Source organism: Astatotilapia calliptera, unplaced genomic scaffold (genome assembly GCF_900246225.1).
Source record: "Astatotilapia calliptera unplaced genomic scaffold, fAstCal1.2 U_scaffold_23, whole genome shotgun sequence".
NCBI classification, from domain to species: domain Eukaryota; kingdom Metazoa; phylum Chordata; class Actinopteri; order Cichliformes; family Cichlidae; genus Astatotilapia; species Astatotilapia calliptera.
Window position 1 is genome coordinate 79,384 of NW_020535760.1, and position 17,041 is coordinate 96,424.

Below are 17,041 nucleotides of genomic sequence, written 5' to 3' on the forward strand. Positions count from 1 at the left end.
TTGCAGCAAGCCAGCCGGAGGTTGATGTCCCAGCTTGCTGCGGGCGCAGGTTGAACAGGCAGAGACGTACTCCTGAACGTCCAGTGATAACATGGGCCACCAGAAATAGCACTGAAGAAAGGTGATCATTCTGCGTACTCACAGAACAACACAGACACAGAGAAACACAGGGCTTAAATACACAGAGGGAGCAATCAGGGATTGAGTAACAGGAAGGAAACACCGCTGGGGCAAATCAGGCCTAACGAGACAAAGGAAGCAAAACCAGACGCATTTACATGAGACACGGACTTTCAAAATAAAACAGGAAACATAACACAGAGACGCGAACTCGACAAGGGGATACAGCTGACGGGAGACAGAGCAACTAGAGAACAGAGAGACATAAACCATAAGACAGAACTCTAACAAAGAAACCAAAGACTAGAAATGATAAATAATATAATAAACTCAAAACCCTGGGTCAACGACCCAGGCATCCTAACATTTTACTGAAATCCCTAATAAACCAGCGATAAAAATTTGCAAAGCCGAGGAACTGCTTAAGCTTACGGCGATCAGTTGGTTCCGGCCATTCCACTACAGCTTTAATTTTGGGCGGATCGGGTTTGAGGTTACCCTGGTCAACTATGTAGCCCAGGAACAACACTGTTTGAACGTGAAATTCACATTTCTCCCCTTTTGCAACACACCATGGGGGTTTTATGATGGGGTCGCTTCTATAAAACTGGTTGTAACAAATAAAGAAGTGAAGATCTGCAAAGGGACAGCGGCCTTGCACATCTCCCCTTCAAGAAGATGCATGCGTAACTAAAGATGAATAAAGGTTTTTGTGAAAATGACTACTGAGTCCGGTGCCGTCTCTGGATCCCCGAGGAATAAAAAAGAACCAGGGTGAAACTGCTTTACATAACACCACCTTTCAGAGAAAGTGAGGTTGACTCTTACTTTAATGCCTTTGAACGCATTGCAACCACTTTAAAAATGGCCCAAGGATGTGTGGAGTTTGTTGCTGCAATGTAAATTGGGGGGAAAGCACAAGAAGTTTGTGCAAACTTATTCACTGATGACAGCCTGGATTATGAAATTGTGAAATCCACTATTTTACGGGCTTATGAGTTAGTTCCTGAGGCATATTGCCAAAAGTTTCAGTCATGTGAAAAATCTGTCAACCAAACACATGTAGAGTTTGCCAGGGAGAAGTCTCTCCTGTTTGAAAAGTGGGTAGCTGCAAGTAAAGTGAATGGTTTTGCTCAGCTAAGAGAATTGGTTCTGTTGGAAGAATTCAAAACGTGTCTTTCAGAAAATGTTGTCATGTACCTCAATGAGCAAAAGGTGGATTTGTTGTCTAAAGCTGCTGTTCTCGCAGATGAGTTTGTGTTGACCCACTGCGCTACGTTTTCAGCTGTCTGCCATGAATGTGCTCTGTTTTCTAAACCGGCGAAGAGTTTAAGGGTTTCTCCTAAGCGTCAAACGCGCCCTGACCAGGTAAACCATGACGATCCAAGAATGCTTTTATTGCCATGATATTGGCCTGGATTTGTTTTTTGTGAGAAGTAGACCCAGCGACAGCACGGTTTTAGCGAAAACCTGTGGGCTACCATGGAAAAGCCGTGTGAAGGATCATCCGTTCGCCTGCTACACTGATCCAGCTAAGCTTGGACCAAGGTGGTTAACATCTTTTGAGTTGTTTGCTGACGGTAAAGGTCTTATTTTGACTGATGATGCCACAGACGCGATCAGACAGCGGAGACGTGCTCTTCTACTTGGCCGGAAAGGACGTGCAGGACGTCTTTTCCACTCTACCACAGACAGGGGATGCAAAGGAATACAGCAAGGCGGTGACTGCACTCCAAGCTTATTTTATTCCTCAAGTGAATGCAGCGAACAGACGCCAAACTTTCCACAAATATTCCCAAACACCAGGTGCGACTGTGCAACAATTTTATACACGTTTAAGGCGGGCTGAGTAAATGCACTTCTGAATATTTATCTCTGACAGCTGCTTTACTTGAACCTGTGGTCAGTGTATAGACTTCAGCTTATACTGTTTGTGTTCAGTGTGTCACAGTCACTGTTACTGTGACAGCCATAACTGTAAAGCCAGAGTCACAGCTGTATTATCACAAGGCTGACAGGACTGAAGAGGCTGAATTTATTGTGATTAGAGGTAATGGTGAACCACTCCTGGGGAAAAAAGACTGCTATAAAGTTATGAGTGTTGAAAGTAGGTAAAAATATGGCGGCTGTCACAGATTTAAAGCAGACTCTTAAGGAAAAGTATCCAAAAGTGTTCAAAGGAGTAGGAAAGCTAAACACCAAACAAACCAGCCTGTACGTTGATTAAAATGTGAAACCAGTAGCACAGCCATTGAGGCGCATACATTATCATTTGAGGGATGCAGTGGAGAAAAAGATCAATGAACTAATCGACATGGACATTATAGAATGTGTAGAAGAACCTACACCTTGGGTAAATCCTGTAGTGGTACTCCCAAAGAAATGTGACACACAACAGCTGCCTACTCAATTACACACTCTCAGATTCTGACTCTGTCTGCTTTATCTATTTATCTGTCATAATTACACAGTTTTGTAATCATAGCAGTGATGAATGTTCTCAGCACAGAGAAGAAGTTCCACATGATTCACATGCCAGTAGTACCAGCTTACTCTTGCCTGCTCCAGAAAGGAGTTACAGTGTCCAGACTCTTAAGTGCTTGAGCTTGTAGCTAAACGTGTAACGTTTTGATCCAGATGGCTGAGAGCAAGGCACTGAACATTACCTCAATGAACTAGATTACGTCAATGAACCCTAACCCTAACGCAAACTAGTCGAGTTGCGAAATGCATCCAAAGAATTAAAGTTTAAGTTGTTTCACAATTTGAGTCACAAGCTCCAAGTGTCTGACATGACTATTGTGGGCTCCAACAGGCACTAATAGAAAAATGCTTTTATTGTGCTGATAAGACCACGTCATTCAGCACTCCGGTTAAAACTCAGCTCTTTTGCTGAGTGCACTTCAAAGTCCAACTTTTATAAGAGAGTCATTAAGAAACAGTAAATGTAGAATCAAAAAGAAATATAAACTGAAAAAATCATCAGATAAAACGAAACAGCCATAAACTTTGGCATTGGATAGGTGCCTGCAGTAGTTTAATTGAACCTTTGAGCTGCTTTGATGATCCTTATTGTTTTATCGGTGGCTGTTTTTGGAGCACAGAAGCTAGTTGTTTTCACACAGACTCACACAGCAACAGGATCTTTAAAAGTTTTAAATAATTGGACTGTGAAGAAACCTGTTCTGCAGCTGCTCATCATCATGGATGGCTGGGTTTGGCTTGTTTTAACAATGGGTGAGAAAAACTAAGCTTTCTGACATTTCTAAAGAAATTAGTGTGTTGAGTCAAGAGGTCATAATTGCACAATATTGATTGCACAAATAAGGTTGATATATATATGATCCATCAAGATAGACAGACAGCTTAGGAAAAAAGTTTCTTTTTTTGTTGCTCTTCTCAAACATAATACAAGCTCTGATTCCACATAAGTGTGAGTAAGAGAAGGATACTGGTAAAAATGTGTTATGTCTCTGGTTAATTATTAATGATTACACAATTAATGATTATTATAAACTATTTGGAATATATAGAGCCCCTGAAAGGTCATGGCGAGTATTTATTCATGTTTTGTTTTTTTTATTTTACATTTCTTCTCATCCACGTGAACAGTAAACTCGATCCACACACAGAGTGATGCTACATTACTGATACTGTCTTCCTGTCTGGAGACGTTTTACTGCGTTGTTATTATTTCTGTTATACAGAAATAATATTTATCTCTGACAGCTGCTTTACTTGAAGCTGTGGTCAGTGTATAGACTTCAGTAAAGCCAGATTCACAGCTGTATTATCACAAGGCTGCACTTATAGATCCTCTACAGTCTGTCTCAGCTGAACTCATGTATTGTTCTTTATTCCTGCTTTCTCTCTCTCTCTCTCTCTCTCTCTCTCTCTCTCTCTCTCTCTCTCTCTCGTGTGAGATGGGAATTATTAATGCTAGACATGACATACATTCATTTATAGACTGTTTATTTTTGGTTCATTTGTTTTTGCTTTTTTTGTCCCTGTCTTGTCCTACTTTGTCATGTTTGTCTAGCATTGAAAATAAAAACACACCTGGGGGTTATTGCTGTCTTTCTCCATTGGGTTCTGAAAGAAAATGTTGCCCAGAAAAATGTATCTTGCTGTGATGTTTCAGAGGCTTTATATAAATATGAGTACAGTTTTTAGCCACAGTAACATCAACATCAGTCATTTCCTTCATAGCTTGTTGGAATATCCATCCATCCATCCATCTTCTTCCACTTATCCAGAGCAAAGCCCAGATCTCCTTCTCCCCAGCCACCTCCTCCAGCGTATCTGGGGGGAAAACAAGGTATTCCCAGGCCAGCCAAGAGATATAATCTCTCCAGTGTCTCCTGGGCTTGCTTCAGGGCCTCCTCCCAATGAATAATGCCTGGAACACCTCAACTACGAGGCGCAAAGGAGGCATCCTTGTCAGATGCCCGTACCACCTCAACTGTCTCCTTTCGATGTGGAGGAGCAGCAGCTCTACTCTGAGCCCCTCCTGAATGGCAGAACTTCTCACCCTATCTCTAAGGTAAAGGTCAGCCACCCCTTGGAGGAAGCCCATTTCTTCCACTTGTATCCGTGATCTCATTCTTTTGGTCACTACCCACAGCTCATGACCATAGGTGAGGGTAGGAATGTAAATTGACTGGTAAATTGAGAGCTTCACTTTTACATTCAGCTCTATCTTCCCCACAACAGACAGGAACAGCGGCCGCATCACTGCAGCTGCAGCACCAATCCGTGTTTTGATCTCCCTTCTCCCATCACTCGTGAACAAGACACTGAGATACTTAAACTCCTCCACACTTGGGTCAAGGACTTATCCCTGAACTGGAGTGGGCACTCCACCCTTTTCAGGCTTAGGACCATGGCCTCAGATTTGGAGATGCTGATTCTTATTCCCACCTCTCGGCTGCAAACTGTTCCAAAGCGAGCTGGAGGCCATCCCCGATGAAGCCAACAGAACCACATCATCCAGGAAAAGTTTCTGAGACCACCCAAGTGAAAGCCTTCCACTACTTGGCTACACCTAGAAATTCTGTCCATAAAAATTGTGAACAGAATCACCCACTAGGAACGAGTCAGACTTCCCAGCTATGCTGACCAAGCTCTTGCAATGGTTGTATAAGGATTGTGTGGCCCGTAGCAATGGGCCAGACACCCCATACTCCTGGAGCACCCCCCCACAGGACCCCCCCGAAGGACACGGTCGAATGCCTTCTCCAATTCCACAAAACACATTTAGACTGTTGGGCAACCTCCCATACACCCTCAAGTATCCTTGAGAGGATAAAGAGCTGATTCAGTGTTCCACGACCAGAACGAAAACCACATTGTTCCTCTTGTATCCTAGGTTTGACTAACGGTCGGACTCTCCTCTCCAGCGCCCTGGCATAGACTTTCCCAGGGAGGCTGAGGAGTGTGATTCCCCTATAGTTGGAACACACCCTCTGGTCCCCTTTCTTAAAGATGGGAACCACCACCCCGGTCTGCCAAACCAGGGATACTGCCCCTGATCTCCGTGCTACATTGTAGAGGCATGTCAACCAAGACAGCCCTACAACATCCAGAGCCTTCAGGAACTCAAGGGGGACCTCATCCATACCCCGAGGCTCTGCCATCAAGGAGTTGTTTAACTGCCTCAGTGACCTCGACCTCAGAGATTGGCAGGTCATCCCCTTCGTCCCCAGACTCTGCTTCTGCCACGGAAGACGTGCCAGTAGGATTTAGGAGGTCCTCAAAGTATTTCTTCCACCACCTGACGATTTTCTCAGTCGAAGTCAAGAGCACTCAACCCGCACTATACACAGTGCTGGTAGAGCACCGCTTTCCCCTCCTGAGTCCGAAAGTCTTTTCCATGGCCTCTCTGAACTCCTCCCCCACCCGAGTTTTTGTTTCAACCACTGCCCACGCCTCATTCCGCTTAGCCTGTTGGTATCTATCAGCTGCCTCCGAAGTCCCACAGGCTAACCAAGCCTGATAAGACTCCTTCTTCAGCTTGGTGGTACCAGCATGACAGGAAACAACCACCTTGTGGCCACAGCTAAGTGCAGTGGCTTTAGCAATGGAGATGCTAAACATAGTCCATTCGGACTTAATGTCCCCTGTCTCCCTCGGAATGTTGTTGAAACTCTGCTGGAGATTTGCATTGAAGATCTCGCCGACCGGGGCCTCTGCTAGGCATTCCCAGCACACCCTCACTGTACTTTTAGGCATGCCAGGTCTGTCCTGCGTCCTCCCCCGCCACCTGATCCTACTCACCACCAGGTGGTGATCAGTTGACAGCTCAGCCCTTTCTTTACCCAAGTGTCCAGAACATAGGGCTTTAGGTCTGGTGATACAATTACAAAATTGATCATCGAACCGCAGCCTAGAGCATCCTGGTTCAATGTGCACTTATCGAACATGGTGTTCGTTATGGCCAAACTGTGGTTTGCAGAGAAGTCCAACAACAAACTTGGCTCGGATTTAGATCAGGGAGGCCATTCCTCCCATTTATGCTTTTCCAGGTCTTGCTGTCGTTGCCCACGTGAGCATTGAAGTGTCCCAGTAGGACAACAGAGTCCGCAGGCATAGCACCTTCCAGTAGCCCACCCAGGGACTCCAAGAAGGCTCGGTTCTCTGAACCGCCACTCGGCGCATAAGCGCAGATGACGGTCATGACCCGTTCCCTGACCCGGAGGCGCAGGGATGAAACCCTCTTTTCCACTGGGAGAAACCCCAACATACAAGCAGCAAGACACCCAACCCAGCCTGACGCCTCTCACCAGGGGCAACTCAAGACTGAGACAGAGTCCAGCCTCTCTCCAGGAGAGAGCCCAATCCGTGCGTTGAGGTGAGCCCCACTATATCTAGCCGGTACCTCTCAAACCCATGTACTAACTCAGGCTCCTTCTCCACCAGAGAAGTGACATTCCATGTCCCAATTTGCAGTCTTGGTAGCAGTAATATTAAAAACAAACAAACAAGAAAACAAAAAGGAAAGAACTGGGCAGATGGATTTTGATAACAGGGTTCAGATGTTCATGTGTATCAACAGCACCACCAAAACTATCTGGATCTGGGCTTTGTGTTTAATGCTAATGATGATATACTGCGATCAGGGTGAGCACAGTACATATTATCCGTGCTAAATATTAGCATGCTAGCATTGTTTATGAACTAACTGATCATTGTAATGCTGATGTGTTTCCCACAGCTGTTCCTTTAGCCTCCTCCATGGCTGGAGTAGAGATCACTGCAACAACAGACATCCCTGCAGCTACTGAACTCCAGCCTACTGATGTCCCTGCTACTACTGCTCCCTCTACTACTGCACAAAGTATAACTACTGAGCAAAGCATTGCTACTGTAACTCCAGATCCAACAGCCAGTCCTGTTCTTACAACCACCGATTTTACCCAGCCTGATACGACTGTTAGTCAGACAACTGATACTACCTCCAACCCCATCACTGATCAAATGATTACTACTCACCATTCTCCTATTACTACTATTGCAAGTGATGCTAATACAACTACTCCTCACACAAACACTACTAATTACTCAACAACTGCAAATATTACTACTTACAGTACTGCTATTACGATTCCTTCAGCTAACACTACTCATTTTATTTCACCTACTATACCTATTACTACTGCTAATACTACTACCACCACTATAATCCCAACTACGGTTACCCCTCCTACCACCACTGCCCTGAAATGTGAGAACGGAGGGGAAAACGTGAACGATGTCTGCATCTGTCCTGATGAATGGACTGGAAAGACATGCTCAGAAAGTAAGGTTTACCGACTAGAGTCTCTTCAAATATGATGGGCCAATAAAAACTGTAATTTGTTTAAAATGCCTACTGTACCAGCTGTAAAGATTTCTACAACCTAAAGTGATGTTCAGTATACATTAAAAGGTCTTTTTTTCTTTTGTAATTAAAATAAGGTACAATTCCTTGTATTCCAAAACAAACAAAAAAACATGTTTTTTAACAAACTTTTCCTAGAAAACTTCTGCAAAGAGGACCAGATAGGAGGCTTCAGGTTCCCCCGTACACCCATTGGCTGGTTTGCATATTCTGAGGAAAAATGTGAAACAGGAAGTGCTAGTAAGTCATCCACATCTTCTGCGTCAGTCCAACATCCCTCTATTAGGTACACTCTGGTGTTTTAATGTTTCTCTTTCTATCACCATCCCCACTCAGCTGGTAAACCTCGGGCTTCAACCAGATGCTTGTCCATGAATGGATCACCAGCTTTCAGTCCTCCACAGATCTTCCAGTGTGACCTGACGCTCAGTGACATACAGCAAAATGTAAGAACTGTTATCATTCATCTGAAGACTTAAAGATTGAAAGTGTCACCACATGCAGAGGATTCCAGATTCAGTAAAGCACCACATGAAGGAAATCATGTCTTTCTTCTCTCAGCTCACAAGTCCAGCTGATTTAGAGATGCTGGCGACCAGCACTCAGATTCTGACATCCAAACCAGAAGAGCTGACGGCTGAAAATGTTACAGCAGCAGCTGAGATCACCAACACACTGCTGCTGTCTGCAAATTCCACAGAGGTACAAACATTCAACAAATCTTAAGGAACAGAAAGAAGGTAAGATGTTAATTTGAGTTCATATTTGTGTGTGTGCAGAGTGTCAGAGTGGCAGCAGTAGCAACAGTCAGTCAGCTGCTGAATGCCAAAGTGCCAGATGATACCAAGGAAAACAACGCAACTCTGCGGTAAATTAAATAGCTCATCAGCAGTCTTTTAACACTTAAAAAATGCAGTAGAGGAAGCCCTGTGGGAAAGATCATAAAAATACTTACCATGAAACTGCAGCCACAAGAGCTTATGAAGATTAATCAAATAGAATGAGAAACAGAGAAATATCTGCTGTGACAGTGGCAAAAAGCAGATGTTTGCCATATTCACTATCTTCATTTGATTGGATTTTTTGTAATTCCTCTGAAGTTCGGTGCATTTTAGCATTGAAAAAGGAATTAGCAGTAGCTTAAGTTTTTCTGTTTTAGAAACAAAATATCCAAATTAAAAAACAAATATCCAATACTAAATGAATATTAATTAATTCAGAAATTTAAGAGCAGTTTAAAGAGTGTTACCATTCTTAATCTTTCCTGTTCCAATTCAAACAGCACATATCTCCAACTGTAAATAGAATCGTTAGACCTTACATACATTCATCAGGTGAGTTCATGTTTGAGATTAAAGTAATAAAGGTAAAGTTGAAGCTCTAAACTCAAAAGGCACAGCTTTATTAACAGGAACACTAGGAGCGATACAAAACTATACTGAGAGAAACTAAAGCTAAGGCACAGGGGAGACACAAGGAAACATACACGAAGGTAAGAGGAGAACACAGAACACAAGAAGTGGGAAAACGGCACCAGAAATAACACCACAATATAAGCACAGACACACAGAGGGTGACTATATGAGGGAAACCTATAAAATACTCAGGTAACTATAAAGAATACAGGAAACCTAAACTAGCACACGATGGAATAAACTAAGATAACAAAGAGAACCTTAACCATCAGATAACAATACTAAATCACAAAGACACAAAGAACTCAAAATGCTGGGTCGAGACAACTGACAACTAAATATTAGAATCTGCAAATCTGACTAAGACAAACAATGTTTTGTGTTTCTTTGTTTGTTTGTTTTATTATTATTTGTTTTTGTTTTGGGGTTGTTGGTTTTTTTTAAATGTCCAGGTTGACTGTGACTCTGGACCAGCTCTCTGTGAACCTCAGCCTCAGTCAAAATACATCTCAATCTCAGGTGGTCCAGCCAAACCTGGTGGTCCAGTCGGCACAGATCCCTGCTGTAGACACTCAGGGAGTCCAGTTCACCTCTCTCAGAGGTTAGTGAGAAACTGTGTCAAACAGCAGTGATCATCTTGTGGACTGGTTTTTATCACCGCAAATACCTTTAACTGTTGATACATTTTCCATAAAAAGTAGATGGAGTAAATCATTCTTAAGCAAATACCTGCAGTTCAATCAAAGATTCTAACTGACAGATCTAAAAGCAAAGATTTGAACACAGGAGAGAACATATTAGCTTCTTCTTTGTAGTTTATTAACCAGGTTATGACTTCTACTTCACTTGAGGTTTCAGTAGTCGAACTCTTGAGTGAACGCTCAAGGTTGAGAAGTTCATGCAGTTGACGGCTCTAAAGTCCATCTGTGGTGATTTCTTATCTTCTGTATGAAGCAAGTTTGTTTGCGTCATTTGATGGTTTTACTGTTTTAATTAGCTGCTGTTGTTGTACTCTGTGTACTACCCACTGTTTTGTCAAGGCTCTGTGTGCAGGCAGAGATAGGGATCCAAATGCAGGACTCTGACATGGATTTACAACTAAAAAAACCTCAGCTTTATTGCTGGCATGGAAACAAAACATGAATTGGAGACTGAACACTGAAACCAAAAACACACAGGCATAATCTGAGGGTACGACGTGACACAGAGCACGGGAAAACACAGGGCTTATATACACAGGGTGGTAATCAGGGAATGGGCAACAGGAGGGAGACACAGCTGGGAGGGATTGGACTAACGAGACAGGGGGAGCAAAGCTGCACACACTAACATAAGACATAGACTTTCACAATAAAACAGGAAACAAGAAACCAGTAAACAAAGACGCAGACACGACACTGAGAGACAGACTAGACACTAAACTAAACCTGCAATAAACATGAGAACACAAAACCTAAAAACTAATCCCTAAACAAGAATAACTGAAACATAGATTCATAATAATCATCATCATGATCATCATCAAAAGCACCACAATAAGAAAAGAGTCCAAAATGCAAAAACACACCAAAACATAACTCAAAATGCTGGATCAAACTGACCCAGTACCGTGACATGTTTAGTCTTTTACTACTGTTTCAACAAGTGTGATGGACTCTCATGTTTATCACGACTGTCTGTTAAGGTTCTCAGTCATCCAGGTCATCGTAGTCAAAGGAGCTTGCAAAGAAAAGCACCTGGACTTCTTTAAGTTGCTTGAAGACGTTTCACCTCTCATCCGAGAAGCTTCTTCAGTTCTAAGGTCAAATGGCAGAGAGTCCCAGATTTAAACCCAGTGGGAGTATCCCCCCAAAGAGGGACAAAAGGACCCCTTGAGCCAAGGTGTGAAAATGGGTGTGGGTCCCAATCAGCCAGGGTTTTGGGTGAGCTCATTGTGAAACCTGACCCCACCTTATCATGCAATTTCCTGAGGTCAGGTGGCCCAAGATGTGACTGGGCATTAAAGCGTCTTGGGAGGGAACTCAAAACTGGATTATAGATGGCAGACAGTTGGTGTCGTAAACCACCACCTCTGTTCAAAGATGGTCGCTCACAGTGGACATTGCCATTTCTCCGTAACAGTTGCCCATAGTGGACCTCATCACAGCCACAGAAACCGCCATACGGATTAATAAATTATCACAGACAGAAGCAGAGCAAATTAGGATGAAAGTCTCAGCCACCCTCTCCAGTGCCAAAGTCGCTCCATCCAACCTCACAATACAAGAAAAGAAGGCCGTCGCTTCTCTGAGCAAAGACCACAACATCACTGTTTAACCAGCTGATAAGGGAAGGTGCACCGTGGTCCTAAACACTACAGATTACCACACAAAGATCAGTACTCTCCTCAGTGACAACAATACCTACGAAGCCTTGAAGCGAGACCCTACAAGCAGCTACAAAAAGAAAGTTATAGCTTGCCTTCAGGACCTTGAAAAGGACAAAATCATTGACTGCCTTACATATCACCGCCTTTATCCAGGGGATGCCATACCCTGCATTTATGGACTTCCTAAAAATCCACAAGGAGGATGTCCCACTCTGACCCATAGTCAGTAGCATAAACTCAGCCACTTATAACATTGCGAAACACCTTGCTCCTCTCGTGGGGAACACACCACACCACATCAAGAACTCCACCGACTTCACAGACAAGGCCCAGAAACTTATCCTGGATCCAGATGAAACCATGGTGTCCTTTGATGTAGTCTCTCTCTTCACTTGCATACCCACCACTGATGCCGTAGAGACTGTCAGAAAATGACTACAAGAAGACAGCTCCTTGGAAGACAGGCCCAACTTCACACCCGATCAGATCTGCACCCTGTTAGACCTCTGCCTCACCACTACATATTTCAAATACAACGAAGGCTTTTACAGACAAAAACATGGCTGTGCCATGGGCTCCCCCGTGTCACCTATTGTAGCCAACCTTTACATGGAGGAAGTGGAAAGGAAGGCTCTTGGCTCTTTCAAAGGAAGAGTACCCAGCCACTGGTACAGATATGTGGACGACACCTGGGTCAAAATCAAGACACAAGAAGTGGAATCCTTCACTGCGCACATTAACGCTGTGGATAAAAACATCAAGTTCACCAGGGAAGACACAAAGGACAACTGTTTACCTTTCCTGGACTGCGCTGTGCACATTGAAGAGAACGGCAACCTCAACATCGAAGTTTACCGGAAGCCCACACACACGGACCAGTACCTCCTCTTTGACTCCCATCACCCTCTGGAACACAAACTTGGAGTAATTAGGACCCTACACCACCGGGAAGAACACGTTCCCTCTACGCCTGAAGGAAAAAAGAAGGAACACACACATGTAAAGGAAGCACTTAAAACGTGCGGCTATCCTAATTGGGCGTTCATAAAGTCAGCAAAGAGGCACAGAAAAGAAGACCAGACACCAGCGAGGGAGGATAAGAAGGATAGACGCAACAACATTGTCATCCCCTATGTAGCCGGTGTATCAGAGAAACTCAGGAGAGTTTTCTCCAAGCATGACATCCCGGTGCATTCCAGACCCAGCAACACACTCAGACAAAAACTGATTCACCCGAAAGACAAAACTCAAAAACACAAATTTAACAATGTGGTGTATGCTGTACAGTGCAGCGAGGAATGCCCAGACCTCTACTTTGGAGAGACCAAACAGCCACTTCACAAGCGTATGGCACAACATAGAAGAGCCACCTCCACAGGACAAGACTCAGCAGTCCATCTGCATCTAAAGGATAAAGGACACTCTTTCGAGGATGCCAATGTTCACATTTTGGACATAGAGAACAGATGGTTTGAAAGAGGAGTGAAAGAAGCATCTATGTCCACTGTGAGCGACCATCTTTGAACAGATGTGGTGGTTTACGACACCAACTGTCTGCCATCTATAATCTAGTTTTGAGATCCCTTCCTAGACGCCTTAACGCCCACTCACATCCTGGGCCATCTGACCTCAGGAATTCGCATGATAAGGTGGGGCCAGGTTTCACAATGAGCTCACCCGAAACCCTGGCTGATTGGGACCCACACCCATTTTCACACCTTGGCTCAGGTGATTAGAGGATCATCAGGGGGTCCTTTTGTCCCTCTTTGGGGGGATACTCCCACTGGGTTTAAATCTGGGACTCTCCACCATTTGACCTTAGAACTGAAGAAGCTTCTCGGATGAGAGGTGAAACGTCTTCAAGCAACTTAAAGAAGTCCAGGTGCTTTTCTTTGCAAGCTCCTTTGACTACGATGACCTGGATGACTGAGAACCTTAACAGACAGTCATGATAAACATGAGAGTCCATCACACTTGTTGAAACAGCATTAAAAGACTAAACATGTCTCTGTTTATCATGACTGAAAACATAAAATGGTTTTAAGACCCTAAAACTTATGGGAGGATTATAAACCTGAACTCAACTTAATCATGTGAATAACTTTGTCATGGGCTGGGTCTGGGACCCAGCAGTTTCTTTTCATTTTTTTTTTTACCATTGACATGTTGTCAAGGGTGAACAGTTATCAAACACTCAGGTGAAGAAATGACACTCAGACAGTTCAACAGTTAACGTGCACGGGTGAGAGCTCAACAAGACTCACACCCCTACACTTGTCTTGCATCTTTATTTATACACTTCACGCCACATAGAAAACAAAGTTAAAACAGGAACTTAGCTGCACGCTCTTCACTCGTGGGGGAAGAACATGCAGTTCCTGGAACTTAATCTAACAATAACGGCTGGTGTTGACAACTTCCCATCCATCGATCTTCATCCGCTTTATCCGGAGCCGGGTCGCGGGGGCAGCAGCCTAAGCAAAGAGGCCCAGACCTCCCTCTCCCCAGCCACCTCCTCCAGCTTATCCGGGGGAACACCAAGGCGTTCCCAGGCCAGCCGAGAGATATAATCTCTCCAGCGTGTCCTGGGTCTGCCCCGGGGCCTCCTCCCGGTGGGACATGCCTGGAACACCTCACCCAGGAGGCGCCCAGGGGGCATCCTTGTCAGATGCCTGAACCACCTCAGCTGGCTCCTTTCGATGTGGAGCAGCAGCTGCTCTACTCTGAGCCCCTCCCGGATGGCCGAACTTCTCACTCTATCTCTAAGGGAGAGGCCAGCCACATTTCGGAGGAAGCTCATTTCTGCCGCTTGTATCCGCGATCTCGTTCTTTCGGTCACTACCCACAGCTCGTGGCCATAGGTGAGGGTAGGGACGTAGATCGACCGGTAAATTGAGAGCTTCGCTTTTACACTCAGCTCCCTCTTCACCACGACGGACCGGTGCAGCGTCCGCATTACTGCAGCCGCAGCCCCAATCCGTCTGTCGATCTCCGGCTCCCTTCTCCCATCACTCGCGAACAAGACCCCGAGATACTTGAACTCCTCCACTTGGGGCAGGAACTCATCCCCGACCCGGAGTGGGCACTCCACCCTTTTCCGGCTGAGAACCATGGCCTCAGATTTGGAGGTGCTGATCCTCATTCCCGCTGCTTCACACTCGGCTGCGAACCGTTCCAGTGCGAGCTGGAGGCCCTCACCCGATGAAGCCAACAGAACCACATCATCTGCAAAAATCAGAGATGAGATTCTGAGGCCACCAAAGCGAAAGCCCTCCGCCACTTGGCTGCGCCTAGAAATCCTGTCCATAAAAATTCTGAACAGAACCGGAGACAAAGGGCAGCCCTGGCGGAGCCCATCACCCACCGGGAACGAGTCCGACTTATTGCCGGCAATGCGAACCAAGCTCTTGCAACGGTTGTATAGGGATCGAATGGCCCGTAGCAATGGTCCAGACACCCCATACTCCGGCAACACCTCCCACAAGACACCCCGAGGGACACGGTCGAATGCCTTCTCCAAGTCCACAAAACACATGTAGACTGGTTGGGCAAACTCCCATGCACCCTCAAGTATCCTGGAGAGGATAAAGAGCTGGTCCAGTGTTCCGCGACCAGGACGAAAACCGCATTGTTCCTCCTGTATCCGAGGTTCGACTAGCGGACGAACTCTCCTTTCCAGCACCCTGGCATAGACTTTCCCAGGGAGGCTGAGGAGTGTGATCCCCCTGTAGTTGGAACACACCCTCCGGTCCCCCTTCTTAAAGATGGGGGCCACCACCCCGGTCTGCCAGTCCGCAGGTACTGCCCCTGATCTCCACGCAACATTGCAGAGGCGTGTCAACCAGGACAGCCCTACAACGTCCAGAGCCTTCAGGAACTCGGGGCGGACCTCATCAACACCAGGGGCTCTGCCACCAAGGAGTTGTTTAACTGCCTCAGTGACCTCGCCCCCGGAAATTGGCGGGTCATTCCCCTCATCCCCAGACTCTGCTTCCTCCTCGGAAGACGTGTCAGTAGGATTAAGGAGGTCCTCGAAGTATTCCTTCCACCGCCTGACAATTTTCTCAGTCGACGTCAGTAGCGCTCCGCCAGCACTATACACAGTGCAGGTAGAGCACCGCTTTCCCCTCCTGAGACGCTTGACGGTTTGCCAGAATCTCTTCGAGGCAGTCCGAAAGTCTTTTTCCATGGCCTCTCCGAACTCCTCCCACACCCGAGTTTTTGCTTCAGCCACTGCCCGAGCCGCATTCCGCTTGGCCTGTCGATACCTGTCGGCTGCCTCCGGAGTCCCACAGGCCAACCAAGCCCGATAGGACTCCTTCTTCAGCCTGGTGGCTCCCTTCACCTCTGGTGTCCACCATTTGGTTCTGGGATTACCACCGCGGCAGGCACCAACCACCTTGCGGCCGCAGCTCAATGCAGCAGCTTCGGCAATGGAGACGCTGAACATGGTCCATTCGGACTCAATGTCCCCAGTCTCCCTTGGAATGCTGTTGAAGCTCTGCCGGAGGTGTGCGTTGAAGATCTCGCGGACTGGGGCCTCTGCTAGACGTTCCCAGCACACCCTCACTACGCATTTAGGTGCACCAGGTCTGTCCAGCGTCCTCCCCTGCCACCTGATCCAACTCACCACCAGGTGGTGATCAGTTGACAGCTCAGCCCTCTCTTTACCCGAGTGTCCAGAACATATGGTCGCAGGTCTGCTGATACGATTACAAAATCGATCATCGACCTACGGCCTAGAGCGTCCTGGTGCCACGTGCACTTATGGACACTCTTATGTTCGAACAGGGTGTTCGTTATGGCCAAACTGTGATTAGCACAGAAGTCCAATAACAAAGCACCGCTCGGGTTCAGATCAGGGAGGCCGTTCCTCCCAATCACGCCCCTCCAGGTCTCGCTGTCGTTACCCACGTGAGCATTGAAGTCTCCCAGCAGGACAACAGAGTCTCCAGGTTGAGCACCCTCCAGCACCCCCCCCAGGGACTCTAAGAAGGCTGGGTACTCTGAACTGCCACTCGGCGCATAAGCGCAGATGACAGTCAGGACCCGTTCCCCGACCCTAAGGCGCAGGGAACAAACCCTCTCGTCCACCGGGAAAAACCCCAACGTACCGGCAGCAAGCCGAGGGGATATTAGAATACCCACCCCAGCCCGCCGCCTCTCACCAGGGGCAACTCCAGACTGAGACAGAGTCCAGCCCCTCTCCAGGAGACTGGTTCCAGAGCCCAAGCCATGTGTAGAGGTGAGCCCGACTAT

At 46.2% G+C, this 17,041-nt stretch overlaps 1 protein-coding gene across 1 annotated transcript in view; it reads left to right on the forward strand.

The window, feature by feature from the left end:
- Positions 1-3,323: 3,323 nt before the first annotated feature.
- Positions 3,324-17,041, forward strand: part of LOC113017859 (adhesion G-protein coupled receptor G7-like) — a 40,803-nt gene continuing 27,085 nt past the window's right edge. The window contains exons 1-7 of the mRNA XM_026160964.1: positions 3,324-3,357; positions 7,334-7,918; positions 8,138-8,239; positions 8,336-8,445; positions 8,561-8,701; positions 8,779-8,867; positions 9,867-10,015. Of these exons, the coding sequence (XP_026016749.1) occupies positions 3,324-3,357; positions 7,334-7,918; positions 8,138-8,239; positions 8,336-8,445; positions 8,561-8,701; positions 8,779-8,867; positions 9,867-10,015 (1,210 nt within the window). The remainder of the gene's footprint in view (positions 3,358-7,333; positions 7,919-8,137; positions 8,240-8,335; positions 8,446-8,560; positions 8,702-8,778; positions 8,868-9,866; positions 10,016-17,041) is intronic.